At 41.7% G+C, this 26,878-nt stretch overlaps 1 protein-coding gene across 4 annotated transcripts in view; it reads right to left on the minus strand.

Annotated features, from left to right (window-relative positions):
* The window catches only part of LOC122542753 (SPARC-related modular calcium-binding protein 1-like), a 100,486-nt gene that overhangs the window by 63,068 nt on the left and 10,540 nt on the right, over nucleotides 1–26,878 (minus strand). For 2 of the 4 annotated variants that reach the window (XM_087984121.1, XM_087984120.1), the window contains exons 2-3: nucleotides 10,618–10,665; nucleotides 6,068–6,118 (exon numbers count right to left, since the gene is read on the minus strand). The exons of 1 other annotated variant lie outside the window; for it this stretch is intronic. In XM_087984121.1, coding sequence (XP_087840247.1) covers nucleotides 6,068–6,118; nucleotides 10,618–10,665 — 99 coding nt within the window. The remainder of the gene's footprint in view (nucleotides 1–6,067; nucleotides 6,119–10,617; nucleotides 10,666–26,878) is intronic. One more of the 4 variants, XM_087984122.1, reaches the window with a different exon arrangement.

A 26,878-nucleotide genomic window follows, 5' to 3' on the forward strand; every position in this document is an offset into this window, starting at 1 on the left:
CACTTGTTGGCAACCTATTCCGTGCTGTATGACTCGATGACTCTATAATTGTGATTATTCAAAATGAGGTGCATGAAAGCAGACTTGTCTGTGTCTGGACCAATGCATTTCAAGCACCCAAAGTAGAATGTTTTGAGATCTCTGCACTTTATATTTCTTCTGCTATCTATTGAATTACTTGCACCCTATTTTTGGTTTAACCATTGCAGAGAACATTTATTAACATGTTTCTCTTTGGGTAACTACCACTGGTAACTAGGGTAAAGTATACTCAAGACTTACTAATACTACATAACAATTTATTTCCCTTCCCCCCCCTCTCACCACAGAGATTTTGGAAGCTGACTGTTAAAGTAGCCTATCATATTTACCAAAACTAATATTCAAATCACATTAACCCAGAGCTCTCCATCCAGCTACTATTTTTTAAGTTTTTTCTTCAGATATAGGCAAAACTATTTTTTGTACATTCCAAACTCTAAAGTTATAAAGAGTCAATAGCTTATGTTTAGATAGTGCTTTTAATGTAAGAAAACAACCCATGGTGCTTTGCAATAGAATCATCAGAGAAAGTTTGGCACTGGTCCAAATAAGGTGTTTAACAGCTTGTTCAAAAAGATAAAATTTCATAGTTCACGGCCTAGCTGAAAACATGGCTACCAGAGGAGAGCAAAAGAAATTGAGTGTGCTCAAGAAGCCAAAAATAGAAGAATGCAGACGTTTCAGAGAGTTATGAAACTGGTGGAGAGTTCAGAGATGGAAAGGATGAAGCCATGCGGTCATTTGAACAAAAAGAGGAGAATTTTAAATTTGAGTGGCTACAAGATTAGGTGGAAGTCAGACTATGTGCTGCTAAACTTTGGTTAAGCTGTTGCCTGTGTTTAGTGGAAGTCGAGAGTGTGTGGTGGTGGAAAAGCACAGCATGTAAGGAACAGGAGAATCAATGTTTCGGGCTGGAGCCCTTCATCAGGAATGGATGAAACATCGATTCTCCTGCTCCTCGGATGCTGCAAGACCTGCTGTGCTTTTCCAGCACCACACACTTTCGACTCTGATCGCCAACATCTGCAGTCCTCACTTCCTCCCTGTGGTTAGTGGAAGTTGACTGGCCAACCATGTGTAGAATTGGTGTCACCAACTGGCTTTACAAAGGACGGGAGGGGTGACAACACCCTTCCCACTGGAGCCCAGTTGGGTTTAGATGCCCATTCAACATTTTCTGGGGCAATCAGAAGTTATCATATTTATTGAATTATCACAACTAGCAATGATGGGATTTGTGCTCAGTCTCTGAGTTGCCAGTCTAATACAATAAACTGGACTGCTATGGCCTACTTCCATACATTTTTCAGCTTTCATTTTTGTTGTCATTTAATACTCGGTTGAAGAATCAAAATACTGGCAGATAAACTATGGGGTTACAGCACAGAAAAAGATAGTGTTGATTGCCTTCCACTTGAGCAGTAGTTGAGGTGTATGACAAGAGAAGGATCTAGATAGAGTGTCAGATTGTAGAAGAGGAGGCCCAACTCCACACCCACTCGACCCATGTCATTCAGATATGACGTGGAGGCATGGCCCAGCATTGACCCAGCACTCGTACTAGTCACACGTGGGTCTGCTGTTTGATAAGTTTTTTTTATTTCACTGTGAAAATGTCATTTATTCTGAAATCCAAAAAATTCTGAAATCCGAAAAACAACTGGCCCCAGGGATTTCAGATAAAGTATTGTGTACCTGTACCAACAGAACCTGCATGTTAACCTTAAGAGAATCCTGAACTAGGCCTCCTAAGTCTTTTGTGCTTCAGATTTCCGAAACCGTTCCCCATTTAGAAAATAGTCTATAACTCTTCTTCTCACCAAAGCGCATAGCCTCAGACTTTCTCACACTGTTTTCTGTCTGCCACATAATTGCCTACTCTCCTAGCCTGGCCAAGTCCTTCCGCAGCTCCCAGCTTCCTTAAAACAACTTATCTGTCCACAAATCTTTGTGTCATCTGCAAACTGAGCAACAATACCCTCAGTTATTTCATCCAGATCATTGATGTACAACATGAATAATTGTGGTCCCAACACTGACCGCTGTGAAATTCCACTCGTCACCAACTGCCAACTTGAAAAAGACCTCTTTATCACCCTAAGTTCTGCCTTCTGCCAGTCAGCCAACCTTCTATCCATGCCAGTATCTTGCCACTAACATAATGGGCTCTTATCGAGCAACCTCCTGTGCAGCACCTTGTCAAAAGCTGACAGGACATCCCAATAGATCACGTCCACTGTCTCTCCTTTGTCTAACTTGTTCATTACCTCCTCAAAGAATTCTAACAGATTTGTCAAGCACGACGTACTCCTTGACAAAGCTAAGCTGACTCAGTTCTATTTTACAGTGCACTTCCGAACACTCCACAATCTTATCTTTAGCAATGGACTCTATAAAATCTTATGAACAACTAAGATCAGGCTAACTGGCCTATAAATTCTCATCTTCTTTCTCCCTTTTGTCTGATACAGGGATATGACATTAGTCATTTTCCAGTCCACTGGGATCCTCCCTGACTCCAGTGTTCCTGAAAGATCAACATAGAGTCATAGAGATGTACAGCACGGAAACAGTCTTCTGATCAACTCTGGACCGCATCTCCCTCATATTTTTGTAGTTACCTTTCCCTAGTTGTAATACCATTACATCTGATTCTAGTTTCTCCCTGTCAGTGAATTCTAACATATTGTGGTGATTGCCCCGAGGGATTCCTTCACCTTAAACATCCTAATCAAGTCTGCCTCATTGCACATCACCAAATTCAGAATTGCCTGTTCCCTAGTGGGCTCCACCACAAACTGCTCCGAAAAATATCCCATAGTCATTCCACAAATTCCTTTTCTTAGAATCTGCTACCAATCTGATTTCCCAGTCCACCTGCACATTGAAGTCGCCCATGATTATACAGGTTGTTCTCCTATAACGCCATAGTTGCGTTCCAAGTAAATCCCTCACTTAATATAAAATCACTTAAGTGGGGGCCTATGGGAAAAGTGGGGTTGGGCAGACCAGCAAAGCATATCACTCGCTATCGCTCAAAAATCACCCAAACATCTAACAAAGTATGAAGGTTGAAATCATATTTATTAACGAAACAAAAGTAAATTTAATACAGTACATTTAAAAAATGTATGAAAGCTGCTCTCTGCACAGTACCTCTCACAGAAAGCTGCTCTGTTGGCAACAGACATCGACACATGTACAGTGTCAAAGCACTGGCACAAAGACCAGCGCTGACATCGCACATACGTGGAATGGTGCAGAGACTTCGGCACATGCACAGAACGACATGAAGACTGGCACCAACATTGCACATGCACAGAGTGGCATGGACATTGGCGCTTGTGCAGAACAAAGCACATGAACTGATCCTCATTGGAATCATGCTTTTGTGAGCAGAGGTAAGCATTCCCAAAAATACCATTCCCTAATTCTTCAGCAATGTTATACCCAAATTGTGCTTTTGAAATGCGCATTTTCCCAGAGCTACCAGTAGTGCCTTTTTTAAGTGTCTTTTCTATCTCCTGATTTATTTTCTGACTCACATCCTGACCACTGGTAGGGGACCTGTACGTAATTTCCATCACGGTCTTTCTCCCTTTGTGGTTCCTCAACTCTACCCACACAAAACCTGCACCTTCCGACTCACTTCTTGCTTTCGATGTAATGTCATTTCTTACTAACAAAGCAATCCTGTACCCTTTGCCAACCAGCCTATCCTGAGACAGAACATTTATCATTGGATATTAATTCCCAGTCCTGATCCCCTTGCAGCCACACCACTATAGTGCCCATAACATCATACCCACCCAGTTCAATCTGTGTTACAAGCTCGTTCAACTTGTTTCAAATACTGTGTGTACTTAAGTACAATATTCTCAGTCCTGCATTGACTGCCCTTCTTCTCTTAGATAGATGCAGTTCGATTCATGATGCTTTTCATACTCTGTCCTATTTCTTGTTCTGGAAATTTTAGTAACCTCTCTTGAGCCCTACCGCTTTTTAACTAGTTTAAAGTCCTTGTGACCACCATAATTAGCCTTTTCACTAAGATCCTGTTCACAGATTGATTCGGCTGGTGTCTGTCCCAACAGTACAGCTCCTACCTGTCCCAGTACTGATACCAGTGCCCAACGAAATGGAACCCCTGTTTCCCACACCACTCCTTTTGTCACAAGTTTACTTCCCTAATTTTATTATTTCTATGCCAATTTGTACGTGGCTCAGGTAGTAATCCAAAGCCAATTACAAATAACCAAAAAGATAAATTTCAAAAGATTTATTGAATGGGGAGAGGGGTGGTTCAGGAGTTTTCTTCAATCCATTTTAAAACCATGGGCCTCTGCTATCCAATGCTCTCATGCATATACAGCCCAAAGCCCAATATATGGAGTCTTATATTACAACAGTGACTACACTTCAAAAGTTGTTTTTAAAGCCTTTTGAAACTATCAGCGGGCATCAAAAGTACAATATAAATGCAAATCCTTTGTGTTCTTCAGCTTATCCATTCTGATACAATTTAATCTTTAGGCCACTAAGTTTGCCATCAGCAATGCTGATAATAATACCCAGTCTAAGAGAAGCTAACTTAGCACAGAATGTTCAAGGAAATTCCTGTCGAAACAGAAACACAATTTTAAAACACAGTGTACTGATACATTGTTTGGAGAGTTGTCAATGTCAGTTGATGAATATAACTTTGGGTTGAGTCTTACAATATTTTGGCTAACTGTCAATTTTACCGTGTTTCATGCATGGTTTCTTTCTGTAAGACCAAGCAAGTTTTCTCATGCTATTGTCCAAAACTCACTTCATTAACTACCTACTTATAGGAAGGTCAATGACTTTCTCCATTCCCCCAGGATTAATGCCACCATCTTCTCTCTGCTACTCACATTCATTCCCTCAGTTACAGGACACATCTTCCACCAAGGTTCATGCTCTGCCACTCTCACTTTCACTTATTCTCTCCTTCTCTCTCATTACAGGAAAATGCAGCCTGGAATAGGCAGGATGACTGGTAGGTGCCCAATATTCAGCTCCTTGCCCCCTACAGGAGAGGATTTTGGCCCTTCTCAGCAAAGAAACTGCGATAGATCTGGCACAGGTGCAGAAACATCCATGGCCTGGCAACCAAATGAGATTCAATACTTATAGTACTGCAACTCACACATTAATCCCATTGTCAATGTCATTTTTGCCCACCATAACTTTTAAGCATTGTTTTCAATTTTTTCTCTCGTGTCTTCAAAATGGCGTATCCACATTGGCCGTAATCAAGAGGAACATCCCACATGGCATCCCTTTCACCACCTCTGTAGAAGACAGCAAGGATGCCTCAGAGGAAACACTAGCAACACTGCCTCCTGCACCCTTCACCAGCTCAAACACTGAAACATTGGTTGAAATGTTATTTAGATTACAGTTGGGAGCACTTGCTACTGAACACTTCACTACCAAATCTCCATAGCTAGCCACAGGCCATTGGCACTCAGAGGCTGTCAGAGACCAGTCATCTGCTCAGCCCAGACAGAAATCTGTATCACCAAAACAGGGACTTCATACAAATACAAAAACAGATATAAGAGCAGCAAACAGGATGATGAGGATTACTGGCAGCACAGTGCAACGACTGAGGGAATGCAAAAACATAATGGGGATCTTGCTGCCTCAGGCATGTGATCATGTGATTGCCACCTTGGTAAGGTGGTAGCTGCCATGGAGAGTCAGATCCTATAGTCTCAGAATCTGATGGACTTGCACACTATTACCCTAGCTATTGATCCCTAGAAAATAAGGAACCAACAGGAAGGCAATAGAGTACAAGAAGCCCTGACCTCATTCGAAGTGCCAATTCCTCAAGGGATGCAGGGTGATGCTAGTAGGCATCCAACTGGAGGGGCAACTACAGAGAGGCCCAGAATTCTCCTCTCAGGACTCTAGAGATGGCTGGGCTTTCCATCTCAACCCTGCCTGTCACCCTCAGCCTTGTGAAAGTCCAAGTCTAGGATAGTTCACTTGCCTCTGGAAAGGTTAATGAGCTCCATTGTCTGGTAGGCTCCTTCCACTCCAGCTGTGGACCCAGAGATTTCACGGAGACATAGTGGAAAGGACAAAAGAAGAAGACCTTCTAAGAGTACATTGGTAGCATAGATGACATTTCATTGCAGATAAGTTCTCACATATGTAAATATATATGTTCAGTTTAGACAGTCATCTGTGTGAGTCTGTGTAGCTGCAACTACAATTTTGAAGATACTGAATCCACCCATCCTTATCTCTAGTCGATTTTCAACAGACCAAGGTGTGAAGTCAGCACTGCTGTACCATAAGCATACAATGAGTAAATCATAGGGGCCTGTGACTTGGGCAACTAGACCTGATCTTTCCTGTCAGATAGACAGATAGTTGCTAGTGTACTTCAAAATATATTATCGAAATGTAGTAGTATTATGCAAGTGCATTGAAGATATGTCACAATGGCATGGCGAGGCTGGTATGTGCCGGTGTCTGTGGATTTGGATGTGTGCAGCCATTACCCGGGAACATGCCCTGAGATGTTGGTTCATTTGTCCAATATGCTGGTCTAGAGGAGCAAGAGTCACCAATTATCTGCTCAGACTTCGATATTGAGAATTCTTGACATCTCCTTTCCTCGCAGCCAATGGTAGGATAGGAGGCTGCATATTAATGAGATGTGCAATTAATTAGGCTGACAACAGGCAATAGTACCCCTTAGTAGGAATTTCATTGCTGCCTAGTAAGAATTTCACCTCTGCCTCCAGAACCGTTAGAAATGCCTCACTGGATTTCTTATATGATTCTTCCAGATTTCATGCAATAGCCAATGTTGTTCAGATCATGGTAAGACTTTGCCCTTTATGTTTTTTTAAAATACTGTACAGGTAAATGTCGATGATAGGTAAGTAAGCAGAGAGGCATCTGATGAACAAAACCTGCAACTACAGCATATCAGTTGTGTGTTCCTTTTAGCAAATTATATGATTAAAACTGACAGAATTTATGTTTGTGGAAAGGAGATGTATGAGTGCTGTGTAACATTTCTACCACAGTGACACATCAAATTTATCTCCTCGGTCTTGTACATCAGGTGTCAAAATCAACAATAGTCTTCAAGTGAAGCACAGTTTGAGGATGTGGGTAATTATTCGATCAGAGTGTACAAGTCTAATTCAGTTAACACCTTAAAGCGCATAATAAGGATGTTAGAAGTTGTAAGTTTCTAGGTTCATATTTATAATGGAAATTGCCTGTAAATTTGTAATATATTAATAACATTCTCCTGCCACACTGTCGAAGGATGTACTCAAAGTGTGGTGTGTTTAAGAAGACATTTTTTAATAAAATGAGAACAGAGGAATTTATAATGAAAAGGATTGACATGGAGTATATGGAGACATAAGATTTACACTATGAAGATGGCAATTTTTATAGAATAAGGGACACTAGTGACTTAAAAACAGTGAAATATTCCTAAAGTAACAATAAGTGGGTTGCAAATGAGATGGACTCTACTTCTAGCTTACAACTCTGAACTGCTGGGGTCTTTTAATGTAATGGTAGTGTCTCTACATCTCACCCAAAAGCTTCTGATCAAAGTCCCATCTACTCTGAAGATGTGTCAAAGTATGTTTTAACACATCAATTAAACTCTGAACTGCTTTGATTCTTTCTTTCTTCTCACTGCAATTTATAGGTCATCCTGAAAGATCTTAGATTAATTGGTCAAACACAACACTGAAGCAGTACATTATAATATGAAAAGTAGATTTAGTTCAGGGCTCTTCCTGAGTGGATCACAAAAAGTTCTGATTATATTATTTATCTGAAACATTTTTAGTACAAATTTCTTGGATCTTTGTTACAATGTCACTGCATCTACATGCTTGGCATAGAGATGACTGCCAGAGCAGATCTACCATAAGTGGGTTGCTAATAAGATGGACTCTACTTCTAGCTTACAACTCTGAACTGCTGGGGTCTTTTAGTGTAATGATAGTGTCTCTACCTCTCACCCAAAAGCTTCTGATCAAAGTCCCACCTACTCTGGAGATGTGTCAAAGTATGTTTTAACACATCAATTAAACTCTGAACTGTTTTCATTCTCCTCAACTGTTGAGGGTATGAGCTAGCTAGGAATTTCATTCTGCTCGTTGGCAGTCTCAATCCTTGAGAAAAATCATAATTCTGGCATTATGTCAGGAGCAAATAAATAATGAGCCAAAAAGTCAAATCATCAACAGTTTACACCATATTGAGTTTTGCTCCCATCCAAGCAACGCCAACAGGTAAACTAATCTATGATCAGATACTTTATTTAATGCCAATAGTCCACCATTAAAGACTGTTCCATTGAGTATTAATCATGACTAATGGTTAACACATTTTAAAGGACTTTAATGACAGGTTCTTTAACTCTTTCTGGACCATGAACATAAAAGCCTATTTGTCTACCTTTTATTTGTGTAAAAAAAGTAATACTTGGAAATGAACATACTGGTCATCCATTTTAAAGTATACAAGATATATCAGTCTGGTATATTTCATTTGCCAGTTTTCCTAGTTACTCCTTTTGAGTTTCAAGCATATACCCAATTCTATTTGCAAGTTATTATTTCCAGCACCCTTTCAGATATTAAAAACAGCTTAATGACAAAAAAAGTAGTCTTCTCTCTGGTTCTTTTGTTCTTACCTTATATCTATGTCTTTTGGTTACTGATTGTCTTGCCCCTGGAATCAGGAGCCCCTCATAATTTTAAACATCCCCATTATATCTTCCCATAACCCTCTTTGCTCCAAGAAGAATAATCTCAACTTCTCTCATGTCTGCACTATGTACAGGTTACTCAACATAATAGTCAACATGCTCAAAAGGGAACGCGATGGCTATGTGGTCTTATTGCTTAGACTATTAATCCAGAGATCCAGATAACATTCTGAGGACTGAGGTTCATATTCCGTCATGGCAGATGGTTCAACTTGCATTCAGTAAAAATCTGAAATTAAGAGTCTAATTATTACCATGAAATCATTCTCAATTCTTGAGGAAAACCCATCTGGTTACTAATGTACTTTAAGGAAGTAAAATGCTGCCCTTACCTAGTCTGGCTAGGTATAACACCAGACCCACAACAATGTGGTTAGCAGTTCACTACCTCTGGGTGATGAGGGATGGGCAATAAATGTTGGCTAGCCAACAATGCCCAAACCCTGTGAATTAATTTTAAAAACATATACTCAACTTGATTTTCAATTTCTCTTGCTTTCAGATGTGTACATCAAATTAGAGATTAATAAGAGAGTAGGTTACTTGGAGTGAATTAACTGTTTAAACAAAATTAGTTTATGCAAGTCCAAAACTAGTTAATATGTCATGTAAGAGAATAATGGAATTCTAGAACAGAGTGCAACTCTTGAGGTGAATACTAATGTATTGAATTCTTACAAATGAGAGCTAAACCTGTTTCTGCCTAGCGTGGAAACAGAAATAGAAATATTGTAATGATAATGAGGGTCAATATAATCTCCCGAACTACTTCAATTGATTAAGAAGCTCAGAGAAGACTTTTCAAGATTTTTTTTAACCCAAGTTGGTCAGGGCTTTATTGAACTTGGTTTCTTATTACCCCAAGAAATTAAATGGTTCCTGTTCGGGTGCAAGGGAATAGTTCATGAGGCACGGCACATGCCTGAATGAACCAGTAGATCTTTTCCTGCCTCTCTTTTTTGTTTGTGAAAACTCTTACTAACAGTAGTTAAAGATGCACATTTCCAAAGTACTTCCATCTCTATAGTCAGGCTTTTTTTTAAAATAGTCAATGCTGTTGGTGATGAAAGAACCAAGCATCTGCTGTCAGCTGTATTATGCCTATCTAAAAGTGACTGGCATTTTACAAAAAGAAACTTTTACCAAAAAAAATACCCAAAACACTATCTGTGGTGTGAGAATACACATGCATAAGTCATACATTACTCAAGGTAATTTCAGAAGTCACAGGGTTTCTAGTTCAGAGTAAAAGTGCTATAAATAAACATTAACTTGTTTTGGTCTATGAAATAAGAGGAAAGAGAGAGAACAGAAGTGAGACCAAGGCAGAGAAACAGAGAAAAGAGAGACAGGAAGGTATAAAAAGAGTGAAGGAAGGGACAAAATAATTAGGGAAACAGAAGGAGTACACCAAGAGCAAAGATTAGAGCTACAATTCACTTCTGTAGACTGGGCTTCAGAGGAGAAAATTCCAGTCCAGCTTTCCACATATCCAACAGCCTTAATTTAAAGATGATCAGAAATATGGCAAGTGTGAACAGGACTGAATTATGATCTTTGTCCCACTGACTAGCTGAAGTCATTATTCATTGCCATCAGCTTTAAGAACATAGAGTCACAGAGGTTTACAGCATGGAAACAAGCCCTTCGGCCTAACTTGTACATGTCGTTCAGTTTTCACAATTAATCTAGTCCCATTTGCCTGCATTTAGTCCATGTCCCTCCATATCCATCCCATCCATGTACTTGTCCAAATGTTTTTTAAATGACAAAATTTTACTCACCTCCATCACGACACAGAAGGAGTGGAGAGGCTCTTTACCCATCATCAACTGATTTTTTTTAGGAAGTGAGGAGAAAATTGGAAGAAAAAAAAGTGAGAAAGATATTGACAGGCACTTGTGCAAAGAGAAAAATAGAGAGAAAAAACATAAATAAACATGTAGAGCAGAGCAGTAATCTCAGGATGATTAACGGTGCCATGTACTAGTGAGGCGAAGAACAGGAGCGTGTGCAGCTAAAAACGTGGCTACAGGGCTGGTGCAGGAGGGAGGGCTTCAGATACATAGATCATTGGGGTACCTTCTGGGGAAGGTGGGACCTGAAAGTGAAGGAAGGATTGCACTTACACTGGAGGGGCACCAATGTCCTGGGCAGGAGATTTGCTAGGGCACTTCGGGAGGGTTTAAACTAGTTTAGTAGGCGGATGGGAACCAGAGCTACAGATCAGAGGAGAGGGTAGTTGTTGAACGGACTGAAATAGAATGCAGAGAGTCTGGCAGGATGGATACATAGTTGATAGGGCAAAGGGATAGGTTAAAGTGTGTCTGTTTCAATGCAAGGAGTGTCAGGGATAAGAGTAATGGACTTAAAGCACAGATCGGTACTTGGAACTACGATGTTGTGGCCATAACAGAGACATGGATTTCATAGGGGCTGGATGTTCCAGGGTTTAGATCTTCTAAAATAAAAACAGGTAGGGGGGTAAAAGAGGAAGGGAATACCATTGTTAATTAGAGAATGCATCACAGCTGCAGAAAAGGAGATTTGTCTACTGACTCAGTATGGGTGGAAGTCAGTAACAAGAAAGGAGCAGTCACTTTATTGGGTGTTTTTTATAGACCCCCCAATAGCAGCAGAGAGATGGAAGAACAGATTGGACAGCAGATCTTGCAAAGGTGCAGATGTAACAGAGTTGTTATGGGTGACTTCAACTTCCCAAATATTGATTGGAACCTCCTTAGTGCAGATGGTCTGGATGGAGCCAATTTTGTTAGATGTGTCCAGGAAGGATTCCTGAATCAATATGTAGATAAGCTGACTAGGAGTGGAGCCATATGGATTCGGTGTTAGGCAATGAGCCAGGCCAAGTGTCAGATCTCTCAGTGGGAGAGCATTTTGGTGACAGTGACTACAACTGCCTCACCTTTACCATAGCCACAGAGAGGGATGGGAGTAGACAGTATGGGAACGTATTTAATTGGGGGAGGGAAAATTATACTGCTATTAGACAGGAGCTGTGGAGTATACACAACAGAAATGTGGAGGCTATTTAAGCAGCACTTGTTGCGAATGTTGGATAACTTTATCCCACTTAGACAGGCAAGGAATGGTAAGATTAAGGAGCCTTGGATGACAAAAGAAGAGGAGCTTCTCATCAAGAGGAAGAGGGAAGCTTACTTAAGGTTGAGGAAGCAAGGATCTAGCACAGCTTTAGAGGATTACAGGGTAACTAGGAAAGAACGCAAAAATGGAATTAGGAGAGCTAGGAAGGGGCATAAGAAGTGGGAAGGATTAGAGAAAACCCAAAAGGTGTTCTACACTTATGTGAGGAATAAGAGAATGATCAGAGAGAGGGTAGGGCTGATCAGAGATAGTGGAGGGAATTTGTGCCTGGAGGCTGAAGAGGTGGGGAGGCCCTAAATGAGTTTTTTGCTTCAGTATTCAATAGAGAAGGACTTTGCTGATAGTGAGACCACAGTGGACCAGGTTCATCGGCTTGAACACATTGATATTAAGAAAGTGGATATGCTGGAAATTCTGGGAAGCATCAAGATAGATAAGTCTCCAGAGCCAAATCTATCCAGATATATCCAAGGTTACAATGGGAAGTGAGGAATGAGGTTGCTGTGCCTCTGATGATGATCTTTGCATCCTCCCTCTCCATGGGAGTAGTACCAGCTGATTGGAGGGAGGTGAATGTTCTCTGGGAATCACAGACCAGTCGCTCTGTGGTAAGCAAGGTACTAGAAAGGATTCTGAGAGATAGGATTTATGATTATTTGGAACAATATAGTTTGATTAAAGATAGTCAGCATGTCTTTGTGAGGAGCAGGTCTCATGCCTCATTTGCCTTATTAAGTTCTTTGAGGATGTGACGAGACCAGTCGACGGAGTTCGAGCAGTGGATTTGGATTTCAGTAAGGCATTTGATAAGGTTCTCCATAGTAGGCTCATTCAGAAAGTTAGGAGATATGGGATACAGGGAAATTTGGCTGTCTGGAAACAGAATTGGCTGGCTGAAAGAAGACAGCGAGTGGTAGTGGATGGAAAGTATTCTGCCTGGAGGTTGGTGACCACAACGATCTCTTCTGGGACCTCTGCTCTTTGTAGTTTTCAGAAATGATTGGATGAAGAAGTGGAAGGGTGGATTAGTAAGTTTGCCGATGAAACAAAAGTCGGTGATGTTGTTGATAGTGTCGAGGGCTGTTGCAGGCTACAACAAGACAGTGACAGAATGTAGAGCTGGGCTGAGAAATGGCAGATGGAGTTCAATCTGGTTAAATGTGAAGTGATTCATTTTGGAAGGTCAAAATTGAATGCTGAATACTTGAATTTATTGTCATGTGTACCGAGGCACAGTGAAAGGCTTTGTCTTGTGAGCAATACAGGCAGATCACAGTGTTGAGTAGCATAGATAAGTAAATAATAGGTAAACAGCAGCAAAAACAAAAACACAGGTACAGGCGAATGTTTAGAGTTTGTGAGTCCATTCAGTATTCTAACAACAGTAGGGTAGAAACTGTTACAAAACCGGCAGGTGTGTGTGTTCAGGCTTCTTTACCTTCTTCCCGATAGTAGAGGTTGTAGAAAAGCATTGCCAGGGTGGGATGGATCTTTGAGAATGTTAGCGGCCTTTCCTTGACAGCGGGCCTGGTAGATGGATTCTGTAGATGGGAAGTTGGCCTTTGTGATTGTCCAGGCTGAGTTCACCACTCTCTGTAACCGTCTCCAATCTTGAATGGTACAGTTGCCATACCAGATAGTGATACATCCAGACAGAATGCTCTCAATGGCGCACCTATAAAAGTTGGCAAGGGTATTCACCATCCCAAATTTCCTCAGCTACCTCAGAAGAAGAGATATTGTTGGGCCTTTGTAACCAGTGCGTCCACTTGAAGAGTCCAAGAAAGCTGATTGTGGATGCCTACTCCCAGGAACTTGACACTGTCCACTCGTTCCACCTCTGTGCTGTTAATGTTTAGGTGGGCATGAGTAACATCCCGCTGAAAGTCAATAATTAGTTCCTTGGTTTTGCCGGCATTGTTCTCAGTGCACCATTTTTCAAAGTCTTCCACCTCCCATCTGTAATCTGTTTTGTCACCATCTGAGATTCGACAGACTATGGTGGTGTCATCAGCAAACTTGTAAATGGCATTAGTCTGGTATTTGGCAACGCAGTCATGGGTATACAGTGAGTACAGTAGGGGGCTGAGTACACACCCCTCGGGGGCTCCAGTGTTGAGTGTTAATGAGGATGAATTATTGTCCCCAATCTTCACTGACTGTGGCCTGTAGGTCAGGAAACTGAGGATCCAGTTGCAGAGACTGGGGCTTAGTCCGAGATCACTTAGTAATCAGTCTCGAGGGGATAATAGTGTTGAAGGCTGAACTGTACTCAATGAGTAGGATTCTTACGTAGCTGTGCTTGATGTTAAGATGTTCTAGGGAGGAGTGAATGGCAAGTGATATGGTATCTGATGTGGATCTGTTGGTCTGACAGGCAAATTGGAGTGGGTCAAGAGTAGTAGGGAGGCTGGAGTTGATTAATGCCATGACCAGTCTTTCAAAGCATTTCATGACCACCGAGGTTAGGGCCACTGGGCGATAGTCATTGAGACCTGCTGCATGAGCCTTCTTTGGCACAGGGATGATGTTGGCCCTCTTGAATCAGGCAAGGACAGTGGCCTGCTGCAGAGAGAGTTTGAAGATGTCCGAGAAGACCTCTGCCAGCTGTTCTGCGTATGCTCTGAGTGTATGGCCTGGTACTCTGTCTGGCTCCATCGCTTTCCTTGGATTTACACGAAGGAAAACTGATCTGACCCCTGATACAGTTACTGTTGGGAAAAGTTCGTCAGCAGTTGTCAGAATAGGTGTTACCTCTCCATCGAAATTCTGCTCAAAGCGAACATAGAAGTCGTAGAGACGATCTGGGACGGATATGTTATCATCTGCTATCTTGCACTATCTCTTTTTAGAACCTGTGATGTCATTCAATCTTGCCATAGTTGCCAGGTGTCTGTCTGGGTCTCTAGTTTGGATCAGAATTGGTCCTTGCCTGTCTTTATGGCTCTGTGAAGGTCAGACTTGGATTCCTTATACTTGAGTGAGTCTCCTGATCTTAAGCAGGTTTTTAGCAGGTTCTGTATGCCCTGATTTATCCAGAGTTTCCTGTTGGGGAACACCCGGATTGACTTCCTCAGTATGCAGTCCTCCACACACTTGCTGATAAAGTCTGTGATGGTGGTGACGTACTCGTCCAAGGTACCCGCAGACTGTTTGAACACGGCCCAATCAGCCGATTCCAGACAGCACCGGAGTTGATCCTGTGCCTCCTCTGACCAGGGCTGGACCTGTATCCGCGAGGGGAGTTCTCTTGCTTGAGCTTTTGCCTGTAAGCTGGGAGAAGAACCACTGCATTTCCAAATTGAGGGCAGGGGATGGAGCGGTAGGCATCCTTCACAGTGGTCTAAAATGTTCAGGCCCTTGGTGGGGCAGGTAATGTTCTGGTGGTACTTGGGCAACACTTTCCTTAGATTGGCTTGATTGAAGTGGCCAGTCACAATAAACAGGGCCTCAGGGTGTTCCATCTCCAGGGTGTTAGTGGTGGAGTACAGCACATCCAGAGCTTCCTCAACCTTTGCTTGTGGCGGTATGTACTCAGCAGTTAGTAATAGCAGCGGGAAATTCCCGTGGTAGATAGAAGGGGCGGCATTTGATGATGAGGAGTTCAAGGTTTGGGGAGCAATGGCTGCCCAGGGTTGCCACATCCATGCACCACAAGTTGTTGACTAAAAAGCAAGCCCCTCCACCTCTTGTCTTACCCGATGATGCCGTACAGGCCATAAGATGGGTAGAAAAACCATCAGCCTGAAGTGCGCAGTTGGGAATGGATAGGTTGAGTCAGGTTTCTGTGTTAAATACAATGTTAACAACAGGATTCTTGGTGGTGTGGAGGAACAGTGGGATTTTGAGTCCATGTACATAGATCCCTCAAATTTGCCACCCAAGTTGATGGGGTTGTTAAGAAGGCAAATGGTGTTTTGGCTTCCATTAACAGAGTAATTGAGTTTAAGAGCCCCAAGGTTTTGCTGCAGTTCTATTAAACGCTCGTTAGATCACACTTGGAATATTGTGTCCAGTTCTGGTCATCTCATAATAGGAAGGATGTAGATGCTTCAGAGAGGATGCAGAGGAGATTTACCAGGATGCTCCTGGATTGCTCGGCATGTCTTATGAGAGAGGTTGAGTGATAGGACATTTCACACTGCAGAGAAGAAGCAAGAGAGGTGACTTGATAGAGGTGTACAAATAATGAGAAGCATAGATAGAGTAGATAGCCAAGAGACTTTTCCCTAGGGCAGAAATAGCTGAGAATGAGGGGTCATAATTTTAAGGTGGTTGGAGGAAGGTTTCGGGGAGATGTCAGATATAGGTTCTTTACACAGAGAGTGGTGGGTGCGTGGAATGCACTGCCAGCAGTGGGAGTAGAGTCAGGGACATTAGGGACATTCAAGTGACTGCTGGACAAGCACATGGATGGCAGTAAAGTGAGGGGTGTATAGGTTAGATTAATTTTAGTTTAGGATAAATGCTTGGCACAGCATCATGGGCTGAAGGGCCTATGCTGTGCTGTACTGTTCTATGTAGGGGAAAGAGATTATCACAGAGTCCCGCACAAATAAATAAGAAAAAGAAGAAGGATAAGAGATATATATTGTCAGATACAGACTTTCCTCTACTGACATTGGAAGAAAGGTAATCGTCTGCATAGTGGTAAGGACAGGACACCAGGGATTAACTCAGAGGAGAAAGAAGTGCATTATAAAAAGACACCATCTGAAAAGAAAAATGAAACCAAACTGTAATTTGTTAGAGCTCACTGAGAGACACTTTAGCAGAAAAACACATCTAATTGCCATTTGTATATTTGTGGAACAGTTTGGCAGCTGGAGTCAGGCGGTTTTGTGGTTTTGCGGCTTGTGGTAGTTTGGGAACCCATTGGCAGTGGAGAGATTCCCGAGCAGACTCTTGGCCCCCAGCTGGCCCATCTCCCAGGGGAGCCCAGGAATCTGACCACGATCAGGAGACACAAGAGGCAGTTTAACTAATTGAATATTAAATAAATAAAACAAATTGGAAAGAAATTAACTTAACTTATCTCCCAAAAAACATATTTTATTTATTTATATATGTTTTTGTAGTTCTAACTTTAAGGGTTTTTTATTCCGTGTGTGTAATTTACTAAGTGACTAAATCATTAACTCTGCCTTAAATTTGCATCCCTGAGCAATGTGTGAAGTTGATGAATACTTGAACATACTTGAAATATACTGAGTTTCTTTCTCTAGCCCTTCAGCCAACTGTGAACTACTATGGGTGTGTGAGTTAGTGTATGAGCTGAGGCAGTTGAGCCCAAAGCAAAAGTTTGGTCAGGGCTAGGAGTTAAGAAATGTCTTGAAAGAAATGGAAGTGACTGAGAGACATGGCGAGATAATTTTAGAATGTAGCTGAGAGACTGCTGTAGGCATTTTCACCAATAATGAGGTAAAGGATACAGAAGCACACAAGATGAGTCAAACAATTGTGATCAGAAATGGACCTTGTGGTATGTTATTAAATCCATTTGATAAACTAGAAAAGATTTCTGAGCTTCAGGCCGTGCTGTGATCAGAACTTTTACGAGAATATCTGAAGCTGGTCATCATACAAATCCCTCAAGACAGTAACAGCAGTTAGGGAACTTATTGTACTTAACCATGGTCATGGAATTACGCCAATATTGATTCTGATTATGTGGTGTGATCTGACTGAGATCAGCTAACTTGGAGCAGAACCCTGAACTAAACTGGTCTTTATTTTTTTAAGATAGACTGTGCATTTACTCACTGAGTCATTGAAGGGGCTGCTAACCCATAACTTTAAAATATTACACAATGACAGGAAACGTTATGGGTAAAATTCAGTGTGATGTGATAAAATACTCAAAATTAAATTAAAAAATGAGCCAGCTCTGTGTATGAGAAAAGGTAAAGGAGATAGAAACCAAGTCAAAAGAAAAAGATTGGATTTTTAGAAACCTTCATTTACAGTAAACACAAGACTAAAGTCACTATTGACTAATCAATTTTCTTTGTATACAACCTATATTTTAAACCACAGATCAGAAGTTTTATCTCCTTTATGTTTCGCACAACTGAGAAAGCAAACTTCACAGGTATATTTTACACTGCCCTTTAATTCAATTCTGGCAGAAATTATTCCAAAGTGATTCTTAGTTCTCAATGGTTTACATCTGTTCTTCTCTTTCTCAGTTTGGGAACTTGTAATTCCAGTACTTTCTTTCACAGTGACATTTTGCCCTTCCCATCACCCACCAGTTTCCTGGAGAGGTTTCCTCGAGTGCATACGAGGCAAATCTTCCAGCCTTGCTCTAAATCTGCAGCAATTTGGTCTTCACAATCCAAGAATGAGCTTCTACCTATATTCTGGCCTATGAAAAAATGAGACTTTCATCCTCTAGCTTTTCTCTCTCTGTCTCCTAGATACTGGGAGACTATGTACTTTACAGAAATATCTTAGAAACTTTCCTCTCTCAAAATGAATTTCAATGGCGACATGAATCATGTGAACTTTGTATCTATTTTGCACTCCTTAACAGCCCAACTCACTTCCATTTTAGAACTCAAAATTATCCATTAAGTAGAGCTAAATAAATCTGGAATAAGAAACTGGAATCAGTAAAGTGATCATGAAGGTAAAATATTTCTTTTTTTTAAATGGTCCTTTAAGGAAAGAAACAATACCCAGTTTGAGCAGCCAAACCATTCCCATAGCAAAATGTTTGAAATTTGCTAGTCAGTTGAATCAAATGACAACTCTCAGGATTTCACTACAAATATTGACACTCCCAGGGACTCCCTACAAATATTGACATTTTCTCTAAAACATCTGGCAAGTATTGCAGTTTCACCTGTGAAAATCTTTCTGCAGCACCATTAAATGGTAAGAGGAAAGGTAAAGATACTAAAAGAAATTATGAAGTAAAGTGATATAACTGTGATGACAAGCTCCTGCTGGAAGGCAAGTGTTGGAATTTGCATTACAAATATTATAGCTTCTGATCATTGCTCCCACCATGTAGCACCATCCAATTGGAAGAATGGAATACCCTCGCTGCCATACCACAGAAATAGGAATGAGGGCTGCTATTTTACATGGATCACATAGAAAAATTATGACAGCAACATAACGTTTCTATAAAAAAATGAGAGAAAACAATGGTAGACTCCTTTACCCCAGCTTGCTCCCCTTCCCCACCACCTGCAAATACAAGTTCTTCTGTTACTAAATGTAGGGGGAGATGAATGACGAATGGTAACAGTTGAAAATAGTAGGGTGATGGGAGAAACAAGAAATGGATAAACCTGAACATATAATGTTCAAATGAATTAGTGTCCATCATGGTTAGTTGGTTAGTTTATGTCCATCAGCTGAATAAGAGGTGGTCTATTCTCAGTTACAGAATCACAGCAGTGTGTGGATCCCATGCTCCCCCAGTACAGCAAGCCCCAAGCTGATATATTATGAAGGAATGTGACCACAGATTACATAAATATGCGATGGTATAAAAGCTCTTTTTATTTTCTTAACATTATTGCTACATAAATATTATTTTGTTAATGTGCCAGCAGTGATTTACTCAGCATGTGTTTGCACAATGCTCTTCACAGCTCACAGGGTTTACTGTGTCGTGTTAATAGCCTAATAAAATGTACAGCTTCAACATACAAGGCAATCAGGCAAAGAACTGTGTCTTTTGTAAGAGCTGGATTTGAAAATAAAACTCAAATTTGAGCTGACAGTAATCTATTTTCCATCCATCTTATTCTCCCTGCTACCGTTTCATGGAGCCTAATAGAACATTTGCTTGGCAAAATTAACATAATGCAATAACCACAAAGGAGGCAACTGACTCCATGGTACTTGCATCACCCAATTCCATAAAACCTCTCCCTGCTTTTTCCCCACATTCCTGCAGATTTTAAATGCATTATTTAAAGGGGACTCTATTGGAACCTTCTTGTGAAGAAGGTGAAGTGAAGATTTCATTTCTTTGCTCAAAAAAATCCCATGTGAGATTTCACACTGTACAATCTGCCCAAAATGTTGACTCTCCTGCTCCTCGGATGCAGCCTGACCTACTGTGCTTTGTCAGCGCCACAACTTTTGACTACAATCTGGGCACACACCTAGGCTGGCAGTGGTGTGCGGCACTTCCAATGCCTGCCTTCAGGCAAAATACTAAACTGAAGTCCAGCCTTTTTGTTTAATGTATGTTAAAGCATCAAATGAAAGCAGAGAATTGTCCTCATGCCCTGATAATATTTGGTCATTTGTTTTCATTTGTGGAACCATATTCTGTACAAATTAACTGTGATATTTATCTATATCTACACTTGACAGCAGTGTATGTCAAATAAACTCTTTGGGAGCTATCTTTAACTTAGCTCACTGAGTGGAAATCCTACTTGATCAAGTTGGCTGCGGGCTTCACACTCCATGTACTCTCCACTTTCTGCAACGCAGAGTAAACTCAGACAGGTGTAAAGCCATCACTTGATTCTAATTGTTTCTCGCCAGTGGGTAATTGGGTTAGAATTGTGCTTCTTTCTTCTGAAGTGAGATTGTGCTGCACACAGCAGGCTGGTCCAGTGTCTAAATCCCGTTTAGAGAGATGCCCGGACTCGACCATGCTAGTAGATGTTACTTTGATTTTTACAGAATAATACTTCTTTGTCTGGGTGAGAAATTTTCTTTTGTTTGTTTTTATTAATTATTCATTTGTGGGATGTGGGATCACTGGCTGCGCCAGCATATATTGCCCCTCCCTAGTTTCCTTGAGCAGATGGTAGTGAGCTGCCTTCTTGAGTCACTGTAGTCCACCTGCTGTGGGTTGACCACAATGCCAGTGGAGAGGGAATTCCAGGATTTTGACCCAGCGACAGTGAAGAAGCAGTGATATATTTCCTAGTCAAGATGGTGGGTGGCTTGGAGGGGTACTTAAAGGTAGTGGTGTTCCCATATATCTGCTGCCCTTGTCCTTCTGGATGAAAGTGGTTATCTGTTTGGAAGGTGCTGTCTGAGGATCTTTGGTGAATTTCTGCAATGCATCTTATAGATATTACACACTGCTGCTATTGAGGGTCGATGGTGGAGGAAGTGGATGCGGTGCCAATCAAGTTGGCTGCTTTGTCTTGGATGGTGTCAACCTTTCTGAATGTTATTGGAACTGCACTCATCCAAGACAGTGGGAGTATTCTATCACACTCCTGACCTGTGCCTTTTAGATAGTGGATAGGCTTTGGGGAGCCAGGAGGTGAGTTACTTGCTGCAGTAATCCAGCTTCTGACTTGCTCTTGTAGCTTCTGTGTTTATGTGGTGAGTCCAGTTGAGTTACTGGTCAAGGATGACTCCCAGGATATTGCTTGTGGGGGATTCAGTGACGTTAACACCATTGAATGTCAAGGGGTGGTGGTTAGATGGTCTCTTATTGGTGATGGTCGTAGCCTGGTATTTGTGTGGTACAAATATTACTTGCCACTTGTCAGCCCAATCCTGGATATTGTTGCATTTGAACATGGACTGCTTCAGTATCTGAGGAGTCGTGAATGGTGCTAAACAATGTGCAATCATCAGGGAACATCCCCACTTCTCACCTTATTGTGGATGGAGGGTCATTGATGAAGCAGCTGAAAGATGAAGAACTCCTACAGAAATGTCCTGGAGCTGAGATGACTCATCTCCAACAAACACAACCATCTTCCTATGTGTTAGGCATGATTCCAACCACCAGAGAGTGGTTGGAGAACTTTGTCAAAGTCCCACTTCAGGGTCTTCAGCACATCTAGGCCACCATTGCCAGTGCCATGCTGAGAAAATGTTCATCAGAAGAAATTCCACTTTTGCATCTACCTGCACCAACATCCTGACCAAAGTTTTTCCCACAATTGACATTGCTAAAACTGATGTGGTCATTATTTCACTGTTGCTTGTGGATCAGTGCTGTGCCCAAATTGGAGGGTTGTGAATCTTTTAAACCTCTCTTCCCCAGAGCGCATTGAAAGTAGAATCATTGTCTAGTTTTCAGTCTGAGGTTGATTGATTCTTGACTAACAAAGGGGTCACTGGTTATCAGGATGGGTTAGAATGTGGAGTTGTGGTCACAATCTGATCAACCATTTTCTTATTCAATGTCAGAGTAGGCTCAAGGTACTATTAACCTGCTCCACCTCTTAACTCATATGTCAGTAAGTTGCTGTATTTCTCTACATTGCAACTCTGGAATGGTGAAAGGATTCTATTCTGGCAGGAGCTGGCTCATGAGAAATGGAGAGAAAGCAGGATCAGTAAATAAATAAAAAGGCACCTTTTAAAGAGGAAGCTATTGTTAGGATGTTTTCTAGTGAAGGAATTGCCAGCAACATCTGATTACAGGAGTCCTCCTATTCCATCCCTCTCATCTTCAAAACACTGTTCAACGATAGCCACACATTCTGCATACAAGAACAGTATGTCTTTCACATAGACAGACAGTGTGCACTTACTTAAATGCAAAGTTATTACATATTTATGCACATAATATGCAACACACATCTAAACAAACACATATGCATTCACACATATTTTCCTTTAGCGGCTTTCACCACGTGTATAAATGCTTCAGATTTGACAAGTGACAGCAAATTACAAATTAATGAAATTAATGAAAAAATGAAAAAAATTAACAGACTGAGATTAATGTGTTACAATGATTGAGAGAAAGTGTTGGTAGGGGGGCCGTCAGTTGCCTACTCAAATTTTTACTGCAAATTCCATGTCCTTGGGTGTCAGGGCTGATGAATGTGGCTGCGAAATCTATCATACCTCACTGTGAGCCACGTACATAAAAATATCAATAGAAGCTTTATGTATGAGTTAGTGCGGTGTTTATGTCACTGCTGAGGACAATGCTGAATTCATCTCAGCAACTGTTCAGACCCCAAAAAAATTCTGCTAACGTGTGAGTAAGTTTAACAAATTAACTGATTGATGCATCGGCATTAGCCATGCAACAGCCCTAACAAGCCAAGGTCAAAATATCAGCCACCAAGGGATAGGGTGAACATAACCTTCTGTGTAGCCACTGACTGCCTGAGGTCTACATAAATGCCAGCAGCCTGTCACTCAACAACATCTGTAATTACTCTACCATGGAAAGAGCTTGTGGGATTAACAAAAAATTAAATCATTTTTTTCCAAAATAAATTGTGGAATAGGACACAAGGGATTCACACCCTTCAAGTATAACATGAGTAGTGTTTTTGTAACATAGCAGCCAAGCCAGGGTCTGGAGCAGAGCCTGATTCCTTTAAGATTGTGACTCATAGGACTTCAGCTTGGTGTCAAACCTGAGAAATTACTATCCTGCTTCTGCAGAGCACAGAGACTCAATGTTTTAAGCATTTAGGCAATTAAAAAAAAATAAATAGCCTTTTTTTTAAAAAACGTAAGTGCTTACAGTAGCTGTGTATGAAGCTTATTTGAGCTCTCGGCAAGGGTGACAAGTTTTATTGATGGCACATTCTGCCTTTTTAAAGGAGCCCTGAATTATTGAAATATATTGGGGTAGAAAGGATTTACAAAGATGTTGCCAGGGTTGAAGTATTTGAGCTATAGGCAGAGGCTGAACAGGCTGGGGCTGTTTTCCCTGGAGCGTCGGAGGTTGAGGGGTGACCTTATAGTGGTTTACAAAATTATGAGGGGCATGGATAGGGTAAATAGACAAAGTTTTTTCCCTGGGGTTGGGGAGTCCAGAACTAGAGGGCATAGGTTTAGGGTGAGAGGGGAAAGATATAAAATAGACTTAAGGGGCAACTTTTTCACACATGTACGTGTATGGAATGAGCTGCCAGAGGAATTGGTGGAGGCTGGTACAATTGCAACATTTCAGAGACATTTGGATGGGTATATGAATAGGAAGGGTTTGGAGGGATATGGGCCGGGTGTTGGCAGGTGGGACCGGATTGAGTTGGGATATCTGGTCGGCATGGACAGTTTGGACGCAAGGGTCTGTTTTCAGGCTGTACATCTCTATAACTCTAGAGGACTGAGATGTTTACACAAATACAATGGTTAGAAATGATGATTAGAAATGTCTTGTGCCTGATGTGGCTCTGTAGGCTCTGAGTTAGAATTTTGTGAGTTCAATCCCCAGTGCAGCCTGAATTAAATTGAATTACACTTCAAAAATAATCTATTGATAGTAACACACTTTGGGACATTGCATGATAATGAAAGAGTTTGTGTAACTGCAAGTCTCTTAATTCCTCTTGTTTTTGGGAAATGAAACCTCCTGCTTATTACCATGTAGACCCACCCCCTCATGTGATCAATCAGCATGCCTCCTTATTGAACAGCCCTTGGAGGAAGCTCTGAGGGTGGCAGAATGTACTCTGGATGGAGGACTTCAATGTCCACCACCAAGAGTGGCTCAGGAGCACTACTACTGACAATGTCCTAAAGGACATCGCTGCTAGACTGGGTCTGCAGCAAGTGGTGAGGGAACCAACAAGAAGGAAAGCGACCTGTTTGCTGCAGTTGTATCTGTCCATGACAGGAGGGGACGAGACTGTCACACTCCTTCTGGAATGTGCCTATGCAAAGAGGAATGCAGTGATGTTTGTCGAGGTTTGTCCTGAGCAGCTCTGTGACACGGGACTCCATGCTCTACGACCTGTTCCCCGGGACACACACCGAGACGAACATCAACTGTGCCTGGAGGATCATCAACTTGGTCAAATACGCTCTTTGGTCTGTCCGAACCCTGTTGATCTTCCAGCTGAAGGAGTTGACCCTGACTGAGTGTTGCAGACTGGCACATTCCAAGGTCCAGGACTACGTGTTGAGGGACGCGCTGAAGCTTGGGGCAGCTGCCGCCAAGGCACAGTGGGGAAAGACCACCGTGTAAGGCCTGCCTGCCTAAGAAGAACAGGGGGCCCACTCAGAAATTGACCATCCAGATATTTTGCTGAGACGTCAGCGGGGCCCAGTGTACAGACTTGTATATACGAATGATTAATTCCGATCTCTGTGAAGAAATGCAATGTGTGCATAAGAATGGCATGACCAATTGTATAGATATCAAAATAATTTTATGAATAAAGTATATTTTTGAAATTAAAAAAAAATCTGTCCATGACAGTATTGGTAAAAGCGACCGCACACAGTCTTTGTGGAGACAAAATCCCATCTTCATATTGAGAATGCCTCTGTTGTGTTGGCACTATCACCATGCCAAATAGGACAGACTTCAAACAGATCTAGCAACTCAAGACTGGGTATCCATGAGGCACTGAGGGCCATCATGAGCAGCAGAATTGTACTCCATCACAATATACAAAAGCATGGCCTAGCATATCCCCCATAGAACCATTAACATCAAGCCAGGGAATAAACCCTGCAGGAGCAGCAGCACCAGTCACACTAAAATGCGGTGTCAACCTGCTGGAGCTATAAAATAGCACTAGTTGCATGTAAAACAATATTAGCAGCAAGTAATAAACAAAGCTAAGTGATTCCACAACCAGATCAGATCTATGCTCTGCAGTCCTACCACATTGAGTTATGAATGATGGTGGACACATGCTTAATTGCTGGATGAGGAGGCTCCATAAACCTCCCCATCCTCAATAAAGGAGGTGCCCAGCACATTAGTGTAAAAGATAAAGGTTGAAGCATTTGTAATAATCTTCCACCAGAAGTGTTGAGTGGATTATCCATCTCAGCCCCCTGCAGAAGTCTCCAGCATCACAAATGCTAGTCTTCAAACAATTCGATTCACTCCCTGCGATATCAAGAAATATTTGGAGGCACTGGATACTACAAAGGCATTAAACACTGATAACATTCTGGCAATAGTCGACTTGTGCTCCAGAACTTGCTGTACCCCACTGTTCCAGTACAGCTACAACACTGGTAATCTACCCAAACATATGGCTGATTGCCCAGTTATGTCTTGTACGCAAAGAGGGCAGGACAAATCCAACCCAGCCAATTGCCATCCAATCAATCTATGCTCAATCACCAGTATAGTTCTGGATGTTGTCATTAACAATGCTATCAAGCAGCATTTGCTTAGTAATAATTTCAGGTTGGATTCTGCCAGGGCCATTCAGTTCCTGATCTCATTGAAGCTTTGGTCCAGATATAGACAAAAGAGCAGAATTCCAGAGGTGAGATGAGACTGGCTGCCCTTGATATCAAGGTTACATTTGACCAAGTGTGGTATGAAGGAGCCCTAGGTCAGTGGAATTCAGGAGGAAGACTGTCTGCTGGTTGGAGTTCTTGGCACAAAAGAAGATGATGTGGCTGTTAAACCTCAGTCATCTCAGTTTCATGACATCTCTGCAGGAGATCCCAGAGTAGTGTCCTTGGCCCAACCATCTTCAACTAATTCATCAATGACCTTCCCTCAATTATAAGGTCAGAAGTGAGAATGATCACTGATGATTGCACAATTCGGTACCATTCACAACTTCTCAGATACTGAAGCAATCCATTCCCAAACACAACCAAACCTGGAAAATGCCCAGGCTTGGACTGACAAATGGTAAGTAACATTCACACCACAGGAGGTGCCTGGCAATGACAATCTATAACAAGAGTGTCTAATCATCACCCTTTGACATTCAATGGCATCACCATCACAGAATTCTGAACTACCAACATCCTGGGGGTTACCATTGACCAGAAACTGAACTGGATTAGTCACACAAATACTGTAGCTAGAAGGGCAAGTCAGAGGCTAGGAATCTGCAGTGAACAACTCACCTTCTGACACCCCAAAGTCTAACCACCATCTACAAGGCACAACTCAAGAAGTGTGATGGAATATTCCCCACTTGACTAGATGAATGCAGTTCCAAAAACACTCAAGAAACTTGACACCATCCAGAACAAGAAACTTGACACCATCCAGAACAAGAAACTTGACACCATCCAGAA

This window comes from Chiloscyllium plagiosum, unplaced genomic scaffold, assembly GCF_037043375.1.
Source record: "Chiloscyllium plagiosum isolate Xiang-an unplaced genomic scaffold, Cpla_swu_hap1 HiC_scaffold_47, whole genome shotgun sequence".
Taxonomy (NCBI): domain Eukaryota; kingdom Metazoa; phylum Chordata; class Chondrichthyes; order Orectolobiformes; family Hemiscylliidae; genus Chiloscyllium; species Chiloscyllium plagiosum.